General features: G+C 36.5%; 1 protein-coding gene, 1 long non-coding RNA gene and 1 pseudogene across 5 annotated transcripts; all 3 read left to right on the top strand.

Annotated features, from left to right (window-relative positions):
• Positions 1–6,073: 6,073 nt before the first annotated feature.
• On the top strand, positions 6,074–12,623 carry LOC114166861 (disease resistance protein Roq1-like). Of its 2 annotated transcripts, XM_028051734.2 has the most exons (6): positions 6,074–6,736; positions 6,832–7,150; positions 7,295–7,837; positions 7,919–8,191; positions 8,320–9,048; positions 11,980–12,623. In XM_028051734.2, the coding sequence occupies exons 1-6, from the start codon at positions 6,108–6,110 to the stop codon at positions 12,424–12,426; spliced, it is 2,940 nt and encodes a 979-aa protein (XP_027907535.1). In that variant the 5' UTR covers positions 6,074–6,107; the 3' UTR covers positions 12,427–12,623. The 2 variants fall into 2 exon arrangements, with proteins under 2 accessions (XP_027907535.1, XP_027907534.1); XM_028051733.2 differs by having other exon boundaries at positions 6,832–7,837.
• Positions 12,624–13,489: 866 nt separating this feature from the next.
• Positions 13,490–16,422, top strand: LOC114166534 (uncharacterized). Of its 3 annotated transcripts, none has more exons than XR_003599950.2 (3): positions 13,495–13,948; positions 14,275–15,075; positions 15,645–16,422. It is a non-coding gene; the product is annotated as an uncharacterized LOC114166534 (long non-coding RNA). The 3 variants fall into 3 exon arrangements; XR_003599951.2 differs by having other exon boundaries at positions 13,503–13,948; positions 14,951–15,075; XR_014985257.1 differs by lacking the exon at positions 14,275–15,075 and having other exon boundaries at positions 13,490–13,948.
• Positions 16,423–17,129: 707 nt separating this feature from the next.
• Positions 17,130–19,526, top strand: LOC114165116 (uncharacterized; annotated as a pseudogene).
• The last annotated feature ends 5,599 nt before the right edge of the window (positions 19,527–25,125 follow it).

Below are 25,125 nucleotides of genomic sequence, written 5' to 3'. Positions count from 1 at the left end.
ATAATGACAGAAAAGAAAAAATCTAGGCCCCCACCTTCTGAGGGTGAAGATACTGAGCCTCCTTCACCACCATCACGTCATCAGAAGTGGAAGTTAGCCCGTTTACGCTCATCAGGCAACTACACTTCTGACTCTGCACGAGAAATCTCTGAGAAAATTGTAAGATACAATTTTTATCTAAATTGCTCGTTCATGTTTTATATTGTATTTTGATTTATAAATGTTTTTGTTACCTTGTAGGATTCGTTGGTTGAGCAGACCTCCCAAGGAGGATTCATTCCAGAAGGTCGTCATGACATACTTGCTGCTGCAATTGGACGACCTGAGCACCTGGACGTGTGCGTGGTGCTGGATCAGGAGTCGGCATACGCCAATTTTTTGGTTCCTCCTCTCGTCAGTCTTCATGCAGTCATGGTGCTGATTATGAACAAAGACTAAAGGAAATGATCACGGCGCAAGTGAGAGAAGAACTAATGCGCCAATTTGAGCATTATGGCATTCGTTCGCCAGTGGATCATCCGCCAGAACTAGACCCATTTGTGCCTCCCACGGGTAAATTTGTTTTCTATAAGTTATGAATTGAATAAATGATATTTAATAAAGTAATTGAATAACATTAATAAATCGTTGGCTCTAACAGGTAGAAGCGGAAAGGGGAGTTGTTCAGCTCCACCCGGGGATGACATGGATGACACTCATCCATGTCAGCTATATATTTGGGATGGTACAGAGAAGACACTAGTGGCTCGTGGAAAAGTATTTGAGGCAGCCACAGTTCTTCATGGCATGGAGTTATCAGAGGATGAGGTTAAGGTCACGGTAGAGGAGGTTCTCATACCGCATGCTTTAGTTCCTGTGCCAACAGATGAGGTGTATACTGTGGCACAGGCATTCCAGTGTTTCCTCGCCTGGCCTAGAGATTTGGTTGATACTGACCCCCCGGTACAGACTCTTAAACCCACAAATATACTACATTTTTAAGTTTACATGTTTATTATATTCAAACTTAAATTATATTCCATTTTAACTGAAATTGCATCAATATAGGAAAAACCTCAATCAAAGAAGATTCTTCTCTCTTTGGATGATCCTCTTGGTGCATTGCTCCAACTTGCAGAAATCATAGCTGATAAGCCGATGCAGGTTCCTTGGGATGCTAACATTTTTGGGAGAGATCTTGACATCCCACTTTACTTGCATTCCCAAGATGTCTTGGAGCTTGCACGAGGACAAGAAGAACTCAATATTACCATTATTCAATTATGGATGATGTAAGTCTTTTAGTCATTATATATAGTTATTTGATATATTTATGTATTTACTTATATCAAATCAATTTTTGGTTTAGGTATCTGTCTGGTGTCACTGAAACTATGGGGCTGAATGATGTATATGGGTTTATAGACCCCCAACTCACCCATGAAGGCAACAAGTTTGATGACATTCAAGCATATGTGACCAAATGCTTTCAACGTGGAAAAGAAATTTATTTTGTCCCTTATCTTGCTGGGTAAGTCATTTTTGTTAACTTATGAATATAATAAGTCATTTTAATGCATAACAATGAATTTATTTTCTTATCAGGCGTCATTGGCAGTTACTTGTGGTTTCCCTAAGGGAGAACCTTGCTGTGTGGTTTTGCTCTTTGCATCGCCCTCCGCCCAACCATCTTAGACAAGTGATAGATTGGTAAGAACCTCAATATCAATCTTATGAATATGACATGTTATATAAAAATATCCTAACTTATTCTCTATATCATAGTTCAATTGCTGCACATAACATGTTGTTAGGGAGATCAACGGCTAAGGCAAAAGGTCTTGTATGGTGTTCTCTCCAGGTTTGATATTTCTATCCATATCTTCATGATTGTTTGCTTGATTTTCTTCATTAATTAATTGTAACGTTGTTAATATAATGTAGTGTAATAGACAAACCGGCTCATATGAGTGCGGTTACTATATAATGCAATGGATGACAACCACTGTGCGTGCTCGTATTACAACAAATTGGGAAACGGTAATATATATTTGAATTAAAATGAATACTTTGCAATATTTCCTTTTTATATACTAACTTAACTTAATCTATTATTTTGTAGACATTCAAGAGTCCTGCAGCAATTCCCGCAAAGTCCATCAAGTTTGGTAGGATAGCATGTGCCAAATATATAATTGAAATGTACAATACTATTGATTAGAACATGTATCTTGATTGTAAATGATTTGTAATTGTCTTTTAAATGAATTTGAATTGTGGATGTGTTTTAAACTATTTTGTTCTGGTCTATTCTGGTCTGTGCTGGGTGCTGAACAAAATTTGCAGGTTTAAATGTGGGAATAACACCAAAACAGAAACTGCATTTAAAAAAAAAACAGAGTATTAGGCCTCGGTTCATACCAGAACCGAAGCAAAAAGGGGGCTTTTGGCCTCGGGTGAAGCCAAAACCGAGGCCAAAAGACTATCGAATTAAAAAAAAAAAAAAAAAAAAAAAAACACATATGGCCTCGGGTGCAACAAAAACCGAGGCCAAAAACAGCCCCTATGGCCTCGGTTGCAGCAAAAACCGAGGCCAAAAGGGTTCTCGAATTTAAAAAAAAAAAAGAAAAAAGGCCCATATGGCCTCGGGTGCCCTCAAAACCGAGGCAAAATCCAGGGTCTATGGCCTCGGGTGCAGTTAAAACCGAGGCAGAAGCTCCCTCTATGGCTTCGGTTCTTAACCGAGGCCAAAAGCTATGACCTTTTGGCATCGCCCCAATATGCTTCGGTTCCCGAACCGGTGCAGAATAGTAAAAACAACCGCTGCCAAAGGCCCTTCCTGCACTGGTGATACTCTGGTTTGTTTACCAGCCATGCAATGAGAACATTTCTCCAATTCTGCATTTCTCAATCCCATAAGCACATCCTTTTTAGCTAAGCAGTTAAGCCCTTTCTCACTTATATGACCAAGCCTCCGGTGCCACAAAGATGCCTCCATATACATAGCATTCACACTGTCTTTAGCAACCAAAGCTTTAGTCCAGTACAATTTAGATTATTTCTCCCCTCTGGCCATAACCAAGTTACCTTTAGTGAGCTTCCATTTACTAGAACCAAAGTGATTGTCATAACCACAATCATCAAGCAACTGTACAGAAATTAAATTAAAACGGACATCCGGAGCATGTTTGACTCCTTTAAGCAACAACTGCACTCCCATGTTGGTTTGCAGGCAAACATCACCAACACCAATCACTTTAGACTCACCATCATTACCCATCTTCAACACTCCAAAATCACCAGAAGTGTAAGATGTGAAGAACTCCTTCCTAGGTGTAACATGCAGTGTAGCACCACTATCAATAATCCACATGCTCTCATCAGATACAAGATTAACGGACTCAAAGTCATGAAGAAGAACAAGATCACCATTTGTAGCAGTAGTGACACGATCATCATCATTATGATCACTCTCTCTGTTTGCCCTTCTTGTCTTTGTTCTCCTTTTTCCACTTAAAACAGTATTTTTGAATGTGCCCAGTTTTATGACAAAAATGGCACTCTAAATTCTTGTATCTTGACTTGGACTTGCTCCTACTCTTCTCTCTACCACCTTTATGTTCCTTTTTCTGACTTCTCCCCCTAGCTTCTGTAACAAGCATCTTAGACTGAGATGAAGAACCATGTGCCTTCCTTCTCATCTCTTCATTAAGAGCACCGCTCTTTGCCATCTGAAAAGAAACAACACCATTCGAGGCAGAATTCGTAATTGAAACCCGAAATACCTCCCAAGACTCTGGTAGAGTATTAAGCAACCATAATCCCATAACTTCGTCATCAAACTTTATGCCCATTCCTGACAATTGATCTAGGAGCCCTTGAAACTCATTTAAGTGATCAGAAATAGAAGAATTCTCCCTGTACCTCAAATTCATCAAGCAATTTAACAAATACAATTTATTATTGCCCGACTTAGAAGCATACAAAGACTCAATCTTCTCCCACAAAGCTCTGGCATGTGTCTCATTAGCAATATGATTATAAACATTATCTTCAACATATTGCCGAATAAAACCACATACCTGTTGGTGCTCAAAATCCCATTCTTCTTCAGACATAGAATCTGGCTTCTGTGTAGTAAAGACCGGAAGATGCAATTTCTTGACAAATAATAAATCTTTCATCTTGCCCTTCCACAAATGATAATTTGTACCATTCAAAGCAACCATCTTTGCATTTGCCTCCATCATTCAAGCAAGTAAATATAGCCCAACCAAGAGCTCTGATAACACACTGATGGGGAAAACAACAACAAACAATATACCAGAGAATGCAGCGGATATAATTTCCCCTAACTTGCAAGAATCTATGAGGAGCAATAATCAAAGAGCAGCAATAATAAATCACCAAAAGCACAAATAAAGGCACTAAGATTTTTAACGTGGAAAACCCCTCAAATCAAGGGTAAAAACCACGAGTCGTCCAGACCAAAGAAATAGCTCCACTATGATCAACAAGAGTACAAAAGAGTCTCAATCAATAGCACAAATTAGTGCCAACACCCAACCAAATAACAAAGCAACAAAGCTTTCAAATAGAGAAGAACAAGAGGGGAAAACCTCTACAAATTACTACTGCAGTGCGAAATTAATATCTCCCAACTCAGACCTCGTATCAAAGATCCGACCGGTCAGAATGAAGAGCAATGAGTTCCGAACCTGCTGTAAAAAATTCAGCCCGATCCAACGGTGAACGAATCCGCAGCGCCGAATTTACTGCGACAGCTCTATGAAAAACGTGAACAGAATTTTCCCTCTACCTCTCCCTCTATGTGTTAGGGCTTTCAGTGTATTCTGACTCTATTGTTCTGCCTCTCTCTTTATTTTATAGCCTCCTCTCCACTAGGTTTAAGTGAGACATGGGCTTCTCAAATTTTGAGCCTTTTCTCCACATAGTAAGGGAGCCCAATACCCAACAAAATTAATTAAAATTAATATTAAAGTAGTAAGAAAACGGGTACGGGTATGGATACAAGATTATACCCGTTACCCGGTGGGGATGGGAATGGGATAAAAGTTTGATACCCGTTGGGTTTGGATATGAGAATGGGGATGAACTTTTTTTACGGGGATAGATATAGGATAGTGAAACCCGTCCCCGCCCCGTTGCCATCCCTAGTTGGGTGCACAGAGGCGAAGGGAATGGCTTTAAAGATGCAGATTAAAAGCCACATGTGTCTGGTGGATTTTCATTAGGTAATAATTATTCCATTGAATTGAATGCCAATATATATCATATATGTGATATTCTAATTTTGACCGGTTAAGAATACAAAAATACCTGTAACAGTGTATTTAAGTTTTGTCCTAATATGCTATAATATTCGAGTCTTTTGTATTGGGTGTCTACATATCAAAATAGGTAGCCAGAAAAAGGGTAAGGACCAGGTCAATCGTTACGTGTACAAGATGCATCTGAGATGTAGCCTAAAATTTTCACTATAATTGCTTTGGTTTAATCATAAGAAAACAACTTTCGCAAAAGGTATAATTACATTAATTATTAAAATGAGACATAGACCAGCAAGCTAGAATTCAAAATAAATATAAATGGAAAAAAGGTAATGTTTCTTTAATAATAACTACAAAATGGTATTAAATAATGTTACAAAAATGCGTATGATATAGTTTTGTATCTCAAATAAAAGGGAAAACTAAATTTTCTTTGCGTTTTTAATAAAATGAATGACAGTAATCTCTTTTGTAGTTTTAATAAATGATACAAAACTTTTATAATAAAGTGATCTCTAATTCTTTTATTTTACAAATAAATTCAGGTATAGTGACGTTTCTCTAAATTATATTTATACTTTCTATTTTTTTTTCATTATTAGAAAGGCCTCATTAGATATGCGTTAATGTGAAAAGAATATGTATTTGTTATTCTTTAAAATTTAAAAGGCCTCATATATTGATTTTAAAATCAAAAGTAAAGCTAATATGTAATTTTCAAAAAACGGATCATCACTAGAGAAGTTTTCATAGTTAATCAGTGTAATGTTTTCTTTGGGTGGACAAAGTGGGTGTAGGTCTAATTTCTTCAATGGCCAAAGTAAAAAGTGTTCTGTAATGGTCTTAACGCGCTTCCACGGCTATAAACAAATATTAATCTTTTGCTACTTTGAATGGTTTTGTGTCTGTAAAGAGATCATCTCTCATGTGTTGCATTATTGCTTTCTCTTCCAACACTTCAGAACGTCACCAGTTTCTTCCATGGAATTCGCCTCTTCAACTTCCAAACTTCCACAGATGTATGATATGCTGATTAACTTCAATGGAGAAGACATCCACAGGAAATTTGTTTCTCATCTCGATTCTGTCCTCTCTGCTGCTGGACTCACCACTCTCCTTCACCACCAGAATGCAGTCAACGACATGGATATCCAACAACCTATTCTCAATCTCTGTCGTGTAGCAATTGTTGTTTTCACCAAAACCTATTCTCAATCTGCTTGGTGTCTTCATCAGCTTCAACAAATCATTGAGTGGCACAAAACTTATTACCGACATGTTCTGCCCGTATATTACGAAATTCAGCCATCTGATGTTCGTCTTCAAAGGGGTGATTTTGGAAAAACCCTCAAAGCAACTGCACAGCAATCATTTTCAGCACAACAACTGGAGCATGGCATGTCCGGGTGGAACCACGCACTCAGCAAAACTGCAGATTTTTTTGGATGGGATGAGAGCAATTACAGGTAAATCACCCGCTCACTCAATAACCATATTTTTAAGCTTGTATTTTAATTTTTGTTATACATGACTTCTTTTATAACTTCTATTGAACTTGAAGGAGTGATGCTGAAGTAGTGGACAAAATTGTTAAGAGCGTTCTTAATTTAGCAGTCTTGTCTGCTACTAAATTTCCAGTTGGATTACAATCCCGTATGGAGGAAGTGATTCAAATTATAAAAAAAGAATCCACGAAAGTTTGTAGGATAGCGATATGTGGAAAGGGAGGGTCAGGTAAAACCACACTTGCTAAAGCCATCTATGATCAAATTCATGATACATTCACAGAGAAATTTTTCATTGAAGATTTTGAACAAAAACAACTTTGTAGCATTGAGATGGGAAGAAGTTTGATTCCGGAAAGAATTTATGGGAAAAAGGTGCTCATTGTACTTGACGATGTGAATTTTTCTTATTATTTAGAAATGATTGTAAGGTCACGTTTCGGTGAAGGAACTGTAATAATCGTTACAACAACAAAACAAAACCCACCGTTCACAAGAGATCTTTATTCTATTTTTCAGATAAACTTAATGAACCCAAACGAGTCCCTTGAGCTTCTTAGTTGGCACGCATTTAGAGAAGCAAAACCAAAAGACGAATACCATTTCCTTGCAAAAAGAGTAGTTGCTTATTGTGGAGGACTACCTCTACTTCTTGAAGTCATTGGAAGTTGTTTGTATGAAAGGACGAAGGAAGAATGGAATAACGTATTGTCAAGATTAGAACGTCTTCCCCAGCATAAAGTTCTAGAGATATTGAAAATAAGTTTCGACGGTTTACCTAATCAATATGAAAGAAATTTATTCCTTGATATATGTTGTTTCTTTGTTGGTAAAGATAGAGTCTATGTTACAAAGATCCTGAATGGTTGTGGAGTAAACGCTGAAAGTGGAATCAGAATTCTCATAGAACGTAGTCTCATAATAGTTAAAAATAACAAGTTTGGATTGCATCCTTTGCTAAGAGAAATGGCAAGAGAAATTGTTGCCAAAATTACTTCAGGAAAGGAACCTGAGAAGACCAGTCGACTGTGGTTTGATAAGGATGTACTGTTAGAGCATATTGTAAGAACATTCTTTATCTATTGTTTTTAAACTCTTTTTAAAAGTGTTTGCTTTCTCATGTGCAATATATTTGTTTTTTAGCTATTTTCATCACAGGATAAAAAAGTCATTCAGAGATTCCCTCCGAAATGGTTTCTAACTGTAAGAGATTTCTTCAAACATGATTATTTAGAGGTAAGAGACGCAATAAGAAGGATGAAACTCGGTGGACATTGTGAGTACCGCTCTAAGGAACTAGGATGGATTAGGTTGGAAAATTTTTCTTCAGAATTCCTACCTATTGGATTTCTACGTGATGCAATAGCCATTGATTTAAAACACAGTCTTCCTCGACTCGTCTGGAAAGAACCCCAGGTTTTATAACTTCACATTTTATTTTTGAACCTCTGCCCAAAATAAATATAGTATTTGTTTCCACTTACAACTATTTTATTCCATCACTTTCTTTTCTAACATTTTCCAAAAAAACTATCTTCTTGAAGGTTTTGGCATCACTAACAGTCCTTAATCTTAGTCACTCCAAGTACTTGACAGAAACCCCTGACTTTTCGAGACTACCAAGTCTTGAACAACTCATTCTCAAAGATTGCCCAAGATTGTGCGAAGTGCACCAATCTATTGGAGGTCTCTGCAATCTTACACTTCTAAATTTGAAGGACTGTACAAGGATAAAGAATCTTCCCAGAGAGATATATATGTTGAAATCTTTAAAAACACTCATTCTTTCTGGTTGTTCCGGGATTCACCTAATGGAAAAAGATATAAGGCAAATGGAATCCTTGATAACTCTAATTACTGAAAGTACAGTTATGAAACAAGTTCCTTTTTCAATTGTAAGCTCAAAAAGTATTGGATATTTGTCTCTTCGAGGATTTGAGGGATTATCACATAATCTTTTTCCTTTTATCATGCGGTCTTGGATGTTGCCATCAATGAACCCCCTATCTTATTATCATTCCTTTTGCATGGATGTGGAAGTTAATAGTTGGGATGATATTGCGCCATTACTTAGGATCCTTGTCAATCTTCGAAGTGTTTTGTTGCAATGTGAGACGGAGTTTCAACTATCTAAGCAAGTACAAGATATTTTGGTCGAATATGGTGTAAATATTACAGAATCACACACTTCAAAGCAGCACTTCAGGTCTCTTTTGATCGGTGATGGAAGATGCAAAGAATTCCTCGATGCTTTCAGCGATAGCATTTCCGAGGTTCTTCTCTAACTTTCCCTCTGTTCATTACTTTCACCACCATTGTAGCTATTAATTAAGAGAACACAATAATCCTAATGAAGTATGTAACAGAAACTACATTTGTAAACTTTTAGCATCCTACACCTCTACACCAACACAACATCTTCCAAAAGTATATGATTTTAATAATTCTTGGGATTTTTAGGGCTTTTGAAAATATGAGAGATATATGTGATATGTTATACGGGAAACATGTTGTTGTTGTATTTTATTGATATACCCTGTATATAGAGCAAAATTTTACAGAATATTAAGTATAAAATATTTAGAATATCTCACTCCTAATCTAAAATAATAACTAACATATCTCTAAAACTGAAATATTTTCTAAAAAATAATTTAAATAAAAAAGATATTAAGTAATATTCTTAACATTCCTCTTTGCTTAATATTTGTTTATTTAAAATTTATATCTTCATATTTGATTCTCCATCTTTTGATGATTGATTTTCTCCTCTTTTTGTGCTTGTAATTTTTGTTTTTCTCTTTCTTCCATGGCATCACATCTTTATTCAATTTGGCATCATCCTTTATATTTTTTCTTCTTATATCAACATCATATTCTTTTTCTTTGTCCAGTGTGGATTTCATTGTAGTAGCATTGGACCTTTTGTGAATATTAGAATGTGAACCTCCATCTACTTTCTTCACTTGTACATTTACTTTCTTCCAGAGATATGATTTTCATCATTCTTTCATACTCACTCTATTTGTAGCACATTCCTCCTTCATGAAATCCAATGCAAATATTTTCTTTCATGTAGACTTTGATTACTTCTATGTTTTTAGCATTTTTTATCACACAAACTTTATTTTCAAAGGAGACCTTGTAACATTTCTCTAACATTTGAGCAACACTTAACAAATTTTTGGTAATCTCAGAAACATATAAGACATCAAAAATTAATTTAATACCAGAATGAATTTTAATTGAAACTGTTCATGTACCTTTCATAGCAAGTTGTTCTCCATTCTCAATTCTTACCTTGGAAATATTTGATTTATTGAGCTCCTTGAAAATTTCTCTATCATGAGTCATGTGGTTTGTGCAATCACTATCTATAGTCCATTCTTTTGTAGATTCGTTGGTTGACACATGATGTTGTAAGAAGTAGTTCCTCCTCTAATTTATCCTCCACAATTTGAACATCTTCTTGAGAATCTTAGGATTTGCATACCTTTTCCACATGTCCCAATTAACCGCGCATTTGTGACATTTGACATCTGGCCTCCACCAACACCAGTTGGGTTGATGACCTTTTTTCTTGCAATGGGGACAAGATGGAAAAACCTGTGTGTTGTTGTATTTGCTCCTTATATTTTTCTTGACTATGAGAGCATTCTATTCAGTGTAATTTAAATTACCTTCAACTGCCTCATGATCTTCTCTCATCAATCTTCGTTGTTTTTGTGCTTGCAAGGCATGTATCACCTCTGCCAAGGTAATTATAGACAAATCTTTTGTGTTTTCTAAGGAAGTAATAGATGTCTTATATCTTTCCGGCACCGTCACTAGAATTTTCTCAATGAGTCTAGAATCTGAAAATTTCATCCCAACAATTTTATCTTGTTGGCAATACCCAACAATTTGTTTGAGTATTCTTTAATCATCTCTGACTCTTTCATTCTTTGCATCTCGAACTCCCTTATCAAGTTCAAAACTCTCATGTCTTGAATCTTTTAGTACCCTTCATATTTTGCTTTCAAGTATTCCCAAATTTCTTTGGGAGACTTTAGAGTCATGATCTTGGTCATAATCATTTGTGAAACACCTGCAAACAAGCATGACTTTGTCTTTTTCTTTCTCATTTTTTGTCTTTATGTGCTTTTATTTGAGCCACAATGGGATTCTCAGACAAGGGAACATCACCTTCCTCCACGACTTCCCATAGATCTAGCTCCTCTAGATATGTGTGCATCCTTACCGCCCATAGATCATAACTTTCACCATCAAAGAGTGGAATACCGACATGTGACATATTTCCTTCCATTCTATTAGCAGTAAGAATAATGGCTCTTTATACCACTTTGTTGGGACTTTTAGGACTTTTGAAAATATGAGATATATGTGATATGTTATATGGAGGAACATGTTATATTTTATTGATATATATAGAGCAAAATATAACAGAATATCAAGTATAAAATATTTAGAATATCTCACTCCTAATCTAAAATAATAACTAATTTCTAAAACTTAAACATATCTCTAAAACTAAAATATTTTCTAAAATTTAATTTAAATAAAAAAATAATAAAAATTGTTGGGAATAGTCCAAGTGTGAGTCAAAGTCTCACACTGGATAAAATAGACAAAGTTAAACACTATATAAGAATATAAAGACTCATAACACCATTGCCTTAAGGTTTTGGGATAAAAGTGGTGTCAAATGTCTTATATGTGTAATACAAATGTCATATAACCATATGGAACCACAATCTCTTAATGACTATAACCAAAACATATGAAAGAACCCTTGAGGGGAGATTGTTGGGAATAGTCCAAGTGTGAGTCAAAGTCTTTGCATAAAAGTGGTGTTAAATGTCTTATATGTGTAACACAAATGTCATATAACCATATGGAACCATAATCCATATATAACCATATGAAAGAATATATAACCCAATAATAACCAACTAACCAATTGATTATGCTTGTGCTAAGCGCTAGCAAATTTTTAATTTCCACTTTCTTGCTTTACTAGCTTTATGATTGTTTTATTCCTAGTGATTGTAGAAATATACACTAAGAGAGTCAAAAACAGAACCGCATTCTAAATCCATATAGAAATGGTGATATATACCGAACAAAACTATTAACCAGATTTGTTTTAATCATGTATTTGTTTTTGTTTAACTAAACATGTCCTTATTTATCTCATGATACAGGTATTTGCAGGAAGTGAATCTTGTGATGTTTCTCTTCCAGGTGACAATAATCCTAATTGTTTGGCCGATATGGGTGAGGGCTATTCTGTTTCTTTCACTGTGCCTCGGGATCGTGACATAAAGGGAATGGCTTTGTGTGCAGTTTATTTATCAACCCCTGAAATTGTGGCAACCGAAGATCTTAGAAGTGTCTTAATTGTTAATTATACAAAATGCACATTGCATATACACAACCATGGCACGGTAATTTTCTTTAACGATAAAGATTGGGAGGGTATAATATCAAATTTAGGATCAGGAGACAAGGTTGAGATTTTCGTGATTTTTGGTCATGGATTGGTAGTGAGGAGAACAATTGTGTATCTTATATTTGGTGAATCATATGACATAGAAAAGGAGTCTACATCAAAGAAAAATTCCCTCATTAGATTTATAAAAAAATTGTAAGTCATTTATCCTCTTTTAGAACAGCACGATCCCTTGAGTTATGGAATTTATTTTGTCATACTTTCGTTGTGTCCTTGAGTGGAATTCATTTGTATAGCTTACAGTTAAGGAATTCATGTTTATTATCCTGTTTCTCGCTCCTTGCATCGTGTTTCCTTGGTTTTATTTGATCTATTTATTGTATTTGCTTTCTGGTTGTTGCTTTTGTCAATTCTTTTACCTTTTAGCAGCATATAATAATAATTTATTAAGAAGTCCTCCAAAAGAAATACTGCATTATGAAATAAAGATAGCCGCGATTCGATATTTTGTTACGTGTTTTGCTTTGTTATCTGTTAGAAAGTCTCTGTTTTTGTTTCAATTTAATAAGCACCGTAGTCTCATCCCTTTATTTAAGACTAAATAAAACAAAGTTTTATTTTATTTTTTTGTTTATTTACGTTTATTCTATTTGTTCTATGTACATTTTAAATATATCATGTTTTTCATTTATTTTTATAAGTTTGATTAGAGCTTTCAGTTATGTACACCAAAACTTTTTAGTTTAGCAGTGAGAAAACCTCAATATATATGGAGGAAAAATCCACGGAAAAATCTTCCACTAATAATAATTAATGAGTACACCATCAGTTCTCTTGAAGCTTCTTCTCTTCACCAAAACATACCACCACTACTAGAAATTTACGATTTAGTTGCAAAATTTACTGTGAAAAAAATTCATAAAAATTTCATGCAAAATTTATTAAGAATTTACTTATTATATGATTTTTTTTCTTACTGATCTTGATCCGCAGAAAATTTCACAAAACTTTCTTATATTTATTACGATTATTTTTGCAAATTCAAATCAACACGTATATATTTAATAGATTTTGAAATTTGGCAGGAAACTATTTTAAAAATTACAAATTTCCTGCAAAAATTTACTTAATTTATTTTCGTCGGAATTTGATAAAAAATTATTGAAATCTATTTTACTTTACGATTATTTTCATACAAAGTTTTAATTCACAGCAAGTTTATACTTTTTTCTTATAAATTTTTTTTATAGATTTATATTTGCAGGAAGTTAAGGGTTAACATTTGAAATTTCGCAAAGGACTTTTTTCAAACTTTCTTATACTTATAGAATTTTCAAAATTATTCGCTATCTCCTCTCCTCCAATGGCTACAAGTAAGTACGTTGATCGGCATAATCGCGTGCAACCTTGAGGATCCAAAACGGAAAGCACGCCTTCATCAATCTAGGGTTCGATTAGAGGTAAAGGAATGAGGGCCTTCGACTTCAACATCGCGCTCAACAATCTCGAGAAGTACGTTTTCCGCGAACACGTGAAGGAATCTGGCAACTCCGCCGCTGTCGAAGAGTATCAGATCGACATACATCCTGTTGTTAACGCTTTCATCCACGGACAATGATGACATGGATCGTTCCTCCACTGCCTTTACCTCCTTCATCCACAACGAAATCAGCCTTGGCAACGCCAAGGAGCAAATTCTGCCTTCGGCCTCGATTCATATGGTAACTAACCATTTCTCTCTGCTCACTCTTCTTTTAGTTTAGGTTAGGTTTTAATAAACTGATTTTAGTGCGAAGTTTGTGTACTTGTCGTTCCTCTGCTTTAGGCGGTTGCAACTCAAAGGAACGAGATAGAAAGAATCTTCTTAAATATATGTGATTTGTCATTTATGCATGCTGAAATTTGTGATTTATGCAAGTTTAAATTTGTTAGTAATTGAATGATTGAATATGGTGATATGCTAAAATTGGTCATTTATGCATGCCGAACAAAGTTTAGAGTTTCATATTTTCAATAAAGCTTATGATCCTTTTCCTTGGAAAACTAGACTTGAAATAACACTTGGAGCAGCCTAAGGGTGAACTTATATTCATGAAGAATTAGAAATTCAGGTTAGAGTTTAATAAATATGATTATAAATTATTCTTGCTATGATCATTCATTGCTCAAGGGTGAACTTATCTTCATGAGGAATTATAAATTCATTGTTATGATCATACAAATAGTGAAATACAATATGGTTTCAGCCTTGAAAAATAGTCAAACATATTTTTCCTTGTGAGTTTCTATTGAAGTCATTTATAACTGTCATTTGTTAGACAACTATAATTGACCTCTTAGTTGGTATTCTGCAGTATATATAGACATTGTAACAGAAGTTCCTCATTTATGAAAATTTTTCCTTTGATACAAAGCAATATATGGATTTTGGTTCCTTTAGTTAGCATTATCTTGTTGGATTTTGAATTTGGTATATTTCTATTTCCTTGCTATATTTTTTTCTGGTAGTTTGGCTATACTTATGTTTAGTTCTTTTATAATTTATCAAATTATAGCACTTAGGAAATGCAGAAGACAGGATAGAATACTTTGTCTCTAAACCAATACTTAAAAAATATTAAAGTGTATTGTATCTAACAAATGTTTGATGAAGTTGTTTTATTAGTGCTCAATTGTTTCTGTTTATTGATGACATGTTAAACTCTGAGCCTTTCTACGTGAAGGGAGTTGAACAATTTCGACAAGCTTCAGAGATTTCACTATAGTGTGTGCCTGCACAATATGGACTTGGTTTGGCAAAAGACTACATAATCTAGGAGCATATAGATGGGTGGTTTCACTGTTAGAGGTTTTTCTCTTTAATTTTTTGATTTTGATTTATTTCTTATTAAGTTAGACACTTCCATTTTTATAACATTTAGGAAACATCATTGAACTGATTGTAGGAAGCATATGAGGTTGCAAGGGCAACTGCTTATTTTTTTCATAAACTTCTCATGTATTTGGAAACTACTTGCTGATATTTTTCTTAGCAATATGATGACATGGATTTTTCTTCACTTGATGTTTTATTCAATTTTATTTTATTTTGGACTGTTGTAACTTGCATATGCTAGATGTTATCCTTGGATTGATGATGTTCTAGAATGGGAATCTAATAAGGAAGCTTTCGGTGCTTCTATAAATTCTTGGAGGAGGACCTGCTTTTTTGTTGCAAGACATGCCAAATTTTCATATCAAGAGCCAAATTTTGATACATTGGGCTATTAGTTGCTTATTTTCTATTGAGGATTATGTCTTTCTTACTATTCCCCTAAAATATGAACTGTTTGACATTATACTTGTAGCTAGATATTTTTTGTCTTAATTATATTTCAATTTGAAAACTAACATATAAATACACAAACTATGATGCAGGCAGGGAAGCATGGAGTTTCTCTTCTCTTAGCCCAACACAAAGCCAAACACATATCTTCTATCTTGTTCTACTTAGGTTGCTATAATTGAGGAATGACCATTGAAACCAAACAGGGGAAAGAGTTCATTTTCAGGTCCAAGCTTATTAATTCCAAAATTTGTGGGACAGTCTTTGCCCCCACGAGAACGGTCTACAACTACTCTAAATTGTTGTCCTGATGATGGCCAAGATTGATAAGTATGAAAAATACTTATTATTCTTATTTTATTGGACCTCTTAATTGTACTTAATCATGTGTTTTGTGGGAAGTTTTAGGTTGTTTTTAGGTTAGATATATTTTGTTATCTTTGAGATTATTGTATAGGAAAGTGAAGGATTGGAGAAGAAGTGAGGTTATTCTGTCAGGACCCAGTCGCCCAGCGAAATGGACCAGTCGCCCAGTGAGTGTGCTCTTTCGCCCAACGAGTAATCACCGGTCGCCCAGCGAGTAAGTCATCTCGCCCAGCGAGAAGACGGTTTTCTGAAGTGGTTATAGTTTCGAAAAGTTACACGAAACTGTGTGCTGGAGTGTGGGAATGCGATAGAACCAGAAAGGAGACGAAAAAGCACCATTCTAGGGCAAGGAGACTTCACAACAATTCATCAATTCCATCAAATTCATCCATCTTTTGTTCTAGATGCTTAGGAGTGACTAAACTCCTCCTTCATTAGGGTTGGATGTAATGAACCTATACTCTTTGTAATTTTCCTATGCAATGTAACCTCTTTCGTTGTTCATATGTTTTATCTCAATTATAAATGTGCTTGATGTAAATCTTTGCTATTTGGTTGTATCTAATTATTGGAAAATGAATTGGAACTTAACCTTGGATAGAACAACCATGAGATTGGGTTCTAGGAATAGACGTAATCTCTAGGTCATTCTATACATCAAATCTTAATGTAAGTCATGTGTTAAAATAGTTAAGGAATTAATATTTTGACATATTTGACTTAGAACTTACTTCTAAGGAATTAGGGGTTAGTAAGCTTATGATGAGGATGTTTGAGCACGATAGAGAAATTGTGTAGGAAATATTGCGTTAGTATGGTTCATGAAATCCAACCTTGATGAAGTGTTTCTTAAATCCTTTTATAACTTTAGTGTTTATTAATTTTGCATCTTGTTCTTAAATTAAACCAATATTTTACGTTGACATTATTGCTAAAATTAGTAAATAAGCACACTTAGACAAACGAACACAAATCCCTTGGGAAAACGATACTTGGACTTCCATTTTTACTACTTGTAACGAATTGGTACACTTGCCAAAGAGTTAACAAGTTTTTGGCGTCGTTGCCAGGGATTTGTTTGTTTTTGATTTGTTTGATTGTGTTATTTACCAGTTTAGGCTTCTACATCATTTGTACATTCATCTTTGTTTATAGTTTGTATATCTTTAGTTGTATATGCTTATTTGTCTTTTCTAGTGTTGTTGTTCTGTATGAGTAGCAGGATTCGAGCTGATAATCTACTATTTGATCCTAAAATTGAAAGAACAGCTCGTAGGAACAACAGTAGAAGACGAAGAAGAGGGCAAATTTAGAAGGTTAAAGAAGAGATAGAGGCAGCATCTACTTATGAACAAGCTATCTTCTCCTCAACTGATCAAGAGGAGAAAGAAATGGCTGGTGAAGGACATGGTGACAAGCATGTTCGACGTACTCTGGAGGATTATGCTTCATTCTCCACCCCTCTTAATTTCAGCAGCATCGCACGTCCTATGGTGAATGCTGCCAACATGGAGATGAAGCCAGCTTTGATTCATTTAGTCCAGAGTAACCAGTTTCATGGCCATTCACATGAGAATCCATACACCCATTTGGCTACTTTCTTGGAGATCTATAACACAGTGAAGATTCACCAAGTGCTAGATGAGGCCATCAGATTGAGTCTTTTCCCTTTCTCTTTGGCTGGGAATGCTAAGGTTTGGTTGAACTCCTTTCCTGAGAATAGTTTGACTGACTGGGAGGATGTTGTAGCCAAATTCTTGAACAAGTACTTTCCACAATCAAAGGTCAATAAAGGGAAGCAAGAAATCTCATCCTTTCAACAAGAAGATTCTGAGTCATTGAGCCAAACATGGGATAGGTTCAAAGGCTTGTTACGAAGAACCCCTACTCATGGTTTTGACATGCCTACGCAACTTCCTCTATTCCTTGGAGGATTGCAATCTCATACTAAATTGATGTTGGATGCCTTAGCTGGAGGCAATATCAAGTGGAAGACACCTGAGGAAGCCCATGAAATGATTGAGAATATGGCATCTAATGATAATGAAACACAGAATGAGAGGGCCACTTCACAGAAGAAAGGAGGTATGCTAGAGCTTCAGTCTCAGGATGCAATATTGGCTCAGAACAAAATAATGACTCAACAACTTGAATCAGTAATGAAGAAGCTTTCTCAATTGCCTAAGGAACTTCAGAATGTCTCTCAGGCTCAACACCAACAAGCTGTGCAAGGATGTGAGTTGTGTGGTGGAGATCATCCAAATGGGCAGTGTGTCATGAAGACCAATTCTCAGGAAGAGGTTAACTACATGGGAAACCAAGGCCGTCAGGGTAATTATGGTAACTACAACCAAGGTTGGAAGCCTCACCTAAGCATGGGCCAACCTGGACCTTCTAACAGACCTCTACCTCAATCCCAACCATCTTTGAATGATAGGACCACTAAACTTAAGGAAGCAATGCAACAGTTTGTGCAAGTGTCTATTTCCAATCAAAAGAGCACGGAGGCATCTCTCCGTAACTTGGAAATGCAAATTGGGCAACTTGCTAAGAAGTTGGAGGACAAGCCAGAGAAGAACTTTGGGGCTAATACTGAGGTTAACCCCAAGGAGTAGTGTAAGGCTATTGTTACAAGAAGTGGTAAAGTGTTAGTGGAGAGAGATGTGATAAAAAAAGAGAGTGAGAAAGAAAAAGGAGAGATAAGTGGAGAGAAAAGTGAGAATGATGAAAAAGTTGAGGGAGAAGATGAGAAAGAAGTGGAGAGAAAAAATAGTGAGAAAAAAGAAATTGTGAAGCCACTTCCATATCCCAAAACCCACTCTAGAAAAGAAAAGGAGAAACAATTCTCTAGGTTTTTGGATATTTTCAAGAAACTAGAGATTATCATTCCCTTTTCTGAAGCTCTCCAACAGATGCCTTCCTATGCCAAATTTATGAAGGAATTGCTCACCAAAAAGAGGAAGTACATTGAGGAGGAGACAATTGAAGTGCAAGGCAATTGTAGTGCAATTATTCAAAAGATCTTGCCTCCCAAATTCAAAGATCTAGGTACTTTTACTATACCATGCACCATTGGGAAATTACCCATTGGAAAGGCATTAATTGATTTGGGAGAAAATATAAATTTGATGCCTCTTTCCATGATGAGAAGAATTGGAGATTTGGAGGTGAAACCCACGAGGATGACACTTCAATTGGCTGATCGGTCTATTAAGTGTCCATATGGTGTTATAGAAGATGTATTGGTGAAAGTTGATAAATTCACTTTTCCAGTGGATTTTGTCATCTTGGATATGGAGGAGGATACTGAGGTCCCTCTCATATTGGGGCGCCCATTCATGAAGACTGACAGGGTGATTATTGATGTGGATGATGGTCATCTAAAAGTTCGTGTGCAAGATGAAACTGTGACTTTTAATGTCATAGAGGCCATGCAACATCCAAGTGATAGTGGCAATTGTTTCAGAGTGGAGGTCCTTGATGAAGTGATTGACACAGCTAAGAGTCAGATGCATGTAAAATCCTCTCTTGAGAGAGTTTTGACTGATTCTTGTGATAATTTGACTCTTGAAGAGGAAGCAGAATTGGAAGAAGTCACTATACACTAGTTACCAATATCACCACGCGTTTCTCCTCCATTCCAAGCCATAACTCAAGGAATGTCATTCTGAGCCACAACTCAAGGAATGCCTTCAGCAAGTCCCATACTTAAAGTCATCACCACAAGTCATGTAAAACTCTCAATCTCAGTTAACCTTACCTATACAAGATCAAAACACACTCAAGTCTTAGGGATTCTAATGCTTCCATGAACCTTCCTATTAGTTTTGAAATGGTGATTTTAGCCAAGAAGGGGGGGGGGGGTCAAATTGAATCAAATAAAATGACAAGTTTGGATGAAAATGTAGTAGACCAGTTCACTTTCAGTCGATTAAAATATAAAACAGCAGACTAATTTGTGAATGAAGCTATAAAACAGTCGATTAAAAAGACAAATTAGTCGGCTAAAATACTAGAGATTTATGCAAAATGCAGAATTTGCAAATTCAACTCAAACAACAATCTTTTACATATAAGACTTGTTCCAAACAATATTTATAACATGTATAAAGCCTCATATTACACCAGAACGCATTAAATCACACCAAAGATCAAATTGCTTGGTTTTCTTGAGTTTTTAAAGAGATTCAAAGTGAGTGAGATGAGGGAAAAAGAATTGCATAATTATTTTTATACTGGTTCACTCAATCACAAGCCACATCCAATTTACCAAGATAACCTGAGCGTGGTTTCTACTATATTAAAAATTTTTACAAATCACACACCAAGATTACACTTTTGAACAACAAAACTCACAAGATTTTTTACTCACACAAAAACCTAGACACACACCCTGCAAGAATCACACCTACAGACCTGAAATCACGTCACGCAAACCATCCAGAGGCACAAGAACATCCAAACCTGATGGTGGCTATCCCTAGCCAACCATACATGTGTTCTTCAAGCTACTCACAAGCCAAAATGCCTCCAAGATCAACCAAGATCTGCAAAACACGAGTTGTAACTGTGTATTGCAGAGATAGAGCTTTCTAGAGAAGAATGACAAAGTTTCATGCACAAAAACTCAGATTCACACATATGCTCGCGAAAACACAGCTTATATAGTCTGGTTTAAGTGAAAACAGTCGATTAAATTTTCCGTACGGTCAGTTGATTTCACTTGACTTAAGTGAAATCAGTCGATTGAAAAATAATTCAACTAACTGAATGCATTCATACCAGAAACTATATACATCAAGTCTTTTAACCTGTTAAAACCCATTTTAACAGATTAAAATAGACAGACTAAGGCACACAAGACATCTAACCTATGTCATATAGCCTACCAACATGATATAACACTAAGACATTACATTTAAAATGATATTTTTAGATTTAACACACTAAAACATAATCTTCAAATGGATCTTCATCAATTTTCATCAAACACATATGATCTTCACGTGTCATAGATAAGGAAATGCATTGCAAATCCCAATCATCCACTAGAGGGTGGTGATGTTCATATTAGGATGAGGTTCAGATTAGGGAAGATTTGACTTTGGACGTGAGGTTAGTAAGAATAGTGTATTCTAAAGTCATGGAAATAAGGGAGAATGAGATCCGGATAGTGAAGGTTTTTGGGATGAAGCTACGCACGAGAAGACATGGGAAATGGAGGACCTCGCGAGACAAACCTAGCCATATTTGTTTTTAGGTAAGTGCAATTCACGAGAAGACATGGGAAATGGAAGACCCGGAAAAATAAATAAATAAATAAATATTTATCTAATAAATGCGAGGACATGAATCTCTAAGTTAATTAATGTGGAGAGAGAAGACAAGGAATAATATTAACTCAAGTGGTTGAGACTACTTGATTATATGAAAAGACTTGGATTCAAGTCTTGTGTATGACATTGTGGTGTTAATTAATTATTTAATTTGTTTTGCATGGGGATAAGATCTCGTCACTTAATGTATAAGCCCATGTGTGCACAAAACATCACACAACATGAATTGGTTGGTTAGGCTTTGACGTTGTATTTGTGAGGGTGTGGGTTTGAACCTTGGTGAACACAAAAAGTTATTTTGTGCTCATATTTGTGGGGATTCAATTGTGGGTTGATAGAGGAAGAGTTTTCCAAGCACACACCTAAATTCAAAGAGAGTTAATGCCCGTTTTAGTGTGGAGGCAAAGGTGTGACTCTTTGGAGCAAAAAGAACTCTAGAAGAGCTTTGATGCCGGAAATCCAAGTTAGGGGAGCTGCCATTTCCTATTTTAATGATATTATATGCAACTGCATTATATATATTAATTCTGAAAGTATGTGTATGCTTGTCATTTCCGTTGTATTGAGTACTCTATGTGACTCCATCACTACTATGATTATTATTATTATTTTGGGGCAATGGTTATGTATTATTCTAATGTCAAATCAATGCACAACCAATTCAACCAATTTATAAAAGTTAGGATTATGTTATCACTCATAATGATAAATCATTTTGTCAAAATAATACATAATTAAAATACACTCAATTTGGCATACACAGGACTTGAACCCAAGTCCTTTCAACACAATCAAGTACTCTCAACAAATTAAGCTAGCGTACTACAACTAGGCGGCTTAGCCTGACTATAGCCGTAAAATCCATCTACAGAACCCCCAAGGACGCAAATAATCACCCTATATATGCTGAGCGAATAAGAGTAACCGGCCTAAGCCGCTAACTTAAGGGAATTAATGTTAGTGAAAATCCAACACGGCAAGTGCACTGGTCACACATAGCAAGTAATAAGTATGTTATCGTTCTCTCCCAAGGGACTTGTGCAACACATGACAACTCTCGCAATTCACGACTCAATTAGACACAAAGTTCACACAAACAATATGGAAACTCTTTTTGTATTTTATGAAACAGTTGGTGTGCAACAAGAAATTAACGTAGTGTATTTACAATTTGTCAAGATTAGACTTCAACAATTTCATTCTCATGCATTCTAAATTATCTCAATTCCATATTCATGTTAAAATCAATTCACAAGAATACTCAAATCTTATTCCTAGAGCCTTTGAGCCTATGATTACTCATCAAGTTTCAATTCCTTGAATCCTCAACAAGTGAAATCATGCATTAGTTTCAAGAATCTAAGATTACTAATGAACCAAGTTCTATTCCTAGATACAAGCATCCATTAGGTATTTAATTTCAAATCTAGATTTTAAAGATGTTTCCCAACACCTCAAGAACCACAAACAAGCCATGGGTGATTAAACCACAACAAGCATTAAGCATATGGAAATCAAATACTAACATGAATTGGAAAAGCATATAAATTAACAACACAATTTTACACAAGAATTCAATGTTTTACATCTAATCTCAACAAATAGAAATTGCTCTCCATGGTGGAGAACCTAGGGTTTTACAAAATTGAAGAATAAGGAAGAAATTGGAACCATAAAGTAGAAACAATCCCTCTCCCAAGGTTCTTGAATACTGCTCATGGTTCAATTGCGCCTCCCATTCGCATCTCCGTCTTCAATTTCGTAGCCCATCATCCTCTCCAACCCATAAGGGGTAAAACCTCAATGGATGAAGAAGGAAACCCAAGAAGGAGAAGGGAGAGTTTCCCAACACCCCTAATAGCCTCTAGGAGTCTCTCCCAAGCACCCAAGGTGTTTCTATTCGTGAAAAATGAGGAATCCCCTAATACTCTCGTAGAAACATGATTAAATAACCATATTTGCGTATTGGGGTCGATATTCTCGCCCAGCGGCTTCACACTAGCCCAGCGAGGCCTAAAATCGACGTTCTCGGACATGCAACTCGCTGGGCGAGCCACATTTTCGCCCAACGACTCAAATACTGCAGTTCTGGTCTGTCATTTTCGCCCAACGAGCCACCAGCTCGCCCAGCGAGTGACCCTGGCGCCTAATGATCGCTTTTTGGCCTTCCAAGGGTTGTCCAAGGTAGTATATACATATAGGTGAGTCCTTTCTCCATGTTTGCAGTGTTGGACTTGATCTCGGTGCCCCTCGACATGATTATTTTTGTAAAAGTCAATCTTTCATCTCCAATCATGCTTCCTTGAGCTTTAGCTTGTTTTCTTCCACCAGAATTGTTTCCTATTGTTTTATTTCACACACTTATAATAGAGATTAGAAGTAAAAACAACATAAACTAGAGGATTAAACAAGATAAAAGTTATGTAGGAGTTGATTTTATTCACAAAACTTAACATCAATAAAAGGTAGAAAACAACGTTATCAATTAAGCGAGAACTTGACGGACTCAGAGCATTACCAACAAAGCCCCTAGGGCCCACAATAATTGAGCTAAGGGGCCTGGCTAGGCCCAGGCCCACCTACGACCCAAACAGGGGCCCAGCCCATGACGTGGCTAGACATAATTAATAATCTATAAATATGCATGGACCCCAGCAATTAAAGGTACGCATTCATTAATTCCTTAGTCACGAGATTTGACTTTCTGAGAGTTCTTTGCTGACTTGAGCATCAAAGTCTTCTCCGCAGGTAACCCCTCTTGGGTCCAAACCGGTCCAAGCCGAGATACCAGCAAATAGCATATACCAGTCAGAAGGAAGCCTACTGAGGAGATTGCAGATTGAGGTAAGGTAACGTTTGTGTCTGACATCTCTTATTTATTTTCCGCAGGAACAATTGGCGCCCACCGTGGGGCACAAAGTAATACTTTACAGATCAACCCGCATTCTCTCGAAGATGGTCTCAACCCGCAGCACAGCAGGAGTTAACAAGCAAGCTGAAGCAGGTCTTGTAGCACCTGCTATTACCACCCCGGACTTGGCCGCTATGCTGGACGGCCAAGCCAAAATGCAACAAGAATTAGCATATTTGAAAAAGCCCAGTGCTGATGAAATGAAGGCACTACGACATGAAAACTCACGTCTAAGGAAAAAGATCGAGGCCGCAAAGAAGGGAAAAGTCAAGGAAACATCTGAAGCCGCAAAGTCGCCAGCTTTCCAGCCTAGTGAAGAAGAAAGTGAGTACAATGCTACCTTGCACACCTTCACCACCACTCAATAGACTCCCATCATCTCAACCCATCATACACACTTCCATAACACCCTCTCAAGACACCCTGCAACACCTACCCCAGCTGCCACCCTCCCCACCGCGCACATCCCACCTCCCAACTTCACCTCCACCCTCCCCACCACCCACATTCCACCTCACAACTTCACATCAACCTTTCCTACCCTCATCCACCATCCCATTCCCTCTTACCCACTGCCACCCCCACAACCCAGACGTCGCCACCCTTTTACTGATTTCATTGCCAACACCCCTCTCCTTGCCCAGTGGGAGCCTTTCACACTGGACCGTTACACAGGCGAAACTGACTCAAATGAGCATCTCAAAGTATACATAACGCATGTAGCCCTCTATACTTCTCATGATGTCGTTTTTTGCAAAGCCTTCCCAACCACCCTTAAAGGCCCCGCCCTCGAATGGTTTACCACCCTACCCCCATACTCCATCGACTGCTTTGACACCCTCTCCCATATGTTCACTACTCACTTCGCCGGCAGCTGCTCACATCAAACCACAACCATCTCTCTTCTCGGCGTCAGACATCAGACATCAGACGCATCAACCTGTTATAAAAAAATGTCGC

The sequence above is a fragment of the Vigna unguiculata genome, chromosome 10, assembly GCF_037176805.1.
Source record: "Vigna unguiculata cultivar grain cowpea cultivar isolate G323 ecotype 2 chromosome 10, ASM3717680v1, whole genome shotgun sequence".
In the NCBI taxonomy this organism is placed as follows: Eukaryota; Viridiplantae; Streptophyta; class Magnoliopsida; order Fabales; family Fabaceae; genus Vigna; species Vigna unguiculata.
This window is presented reverse-complemented; position numbering and strand designations above follow the sequence as displayed.

What these genes read in the sequence shown, in the direction of transcription:
- LOC114166861 (XM_028051733.2), top strand. Translation starts at nt 6,108, where the DNA reads ATGGTCTTAACGCGCTTCCACGGCTATAAACAAATATTAATCTTTTGC. An exon ending in ATGTACTGTTAGAGCATATT is followed by an intron (nt 7,838 to 7,918) that starts GTAAGAACATTC and finishes TTTGTTTTTTAG; the next exon opens with CTATTTTCATCACAGGATAA. An exon ending in TCGTCTGGAAAGAACCCCAG is followed by an intron (nt 8,192 to 8,319) that starts GTTTTATAACTT and finishes ATCTTCTTGAAG; the next exon opens with GTTTTGGCATCACTAACAGT.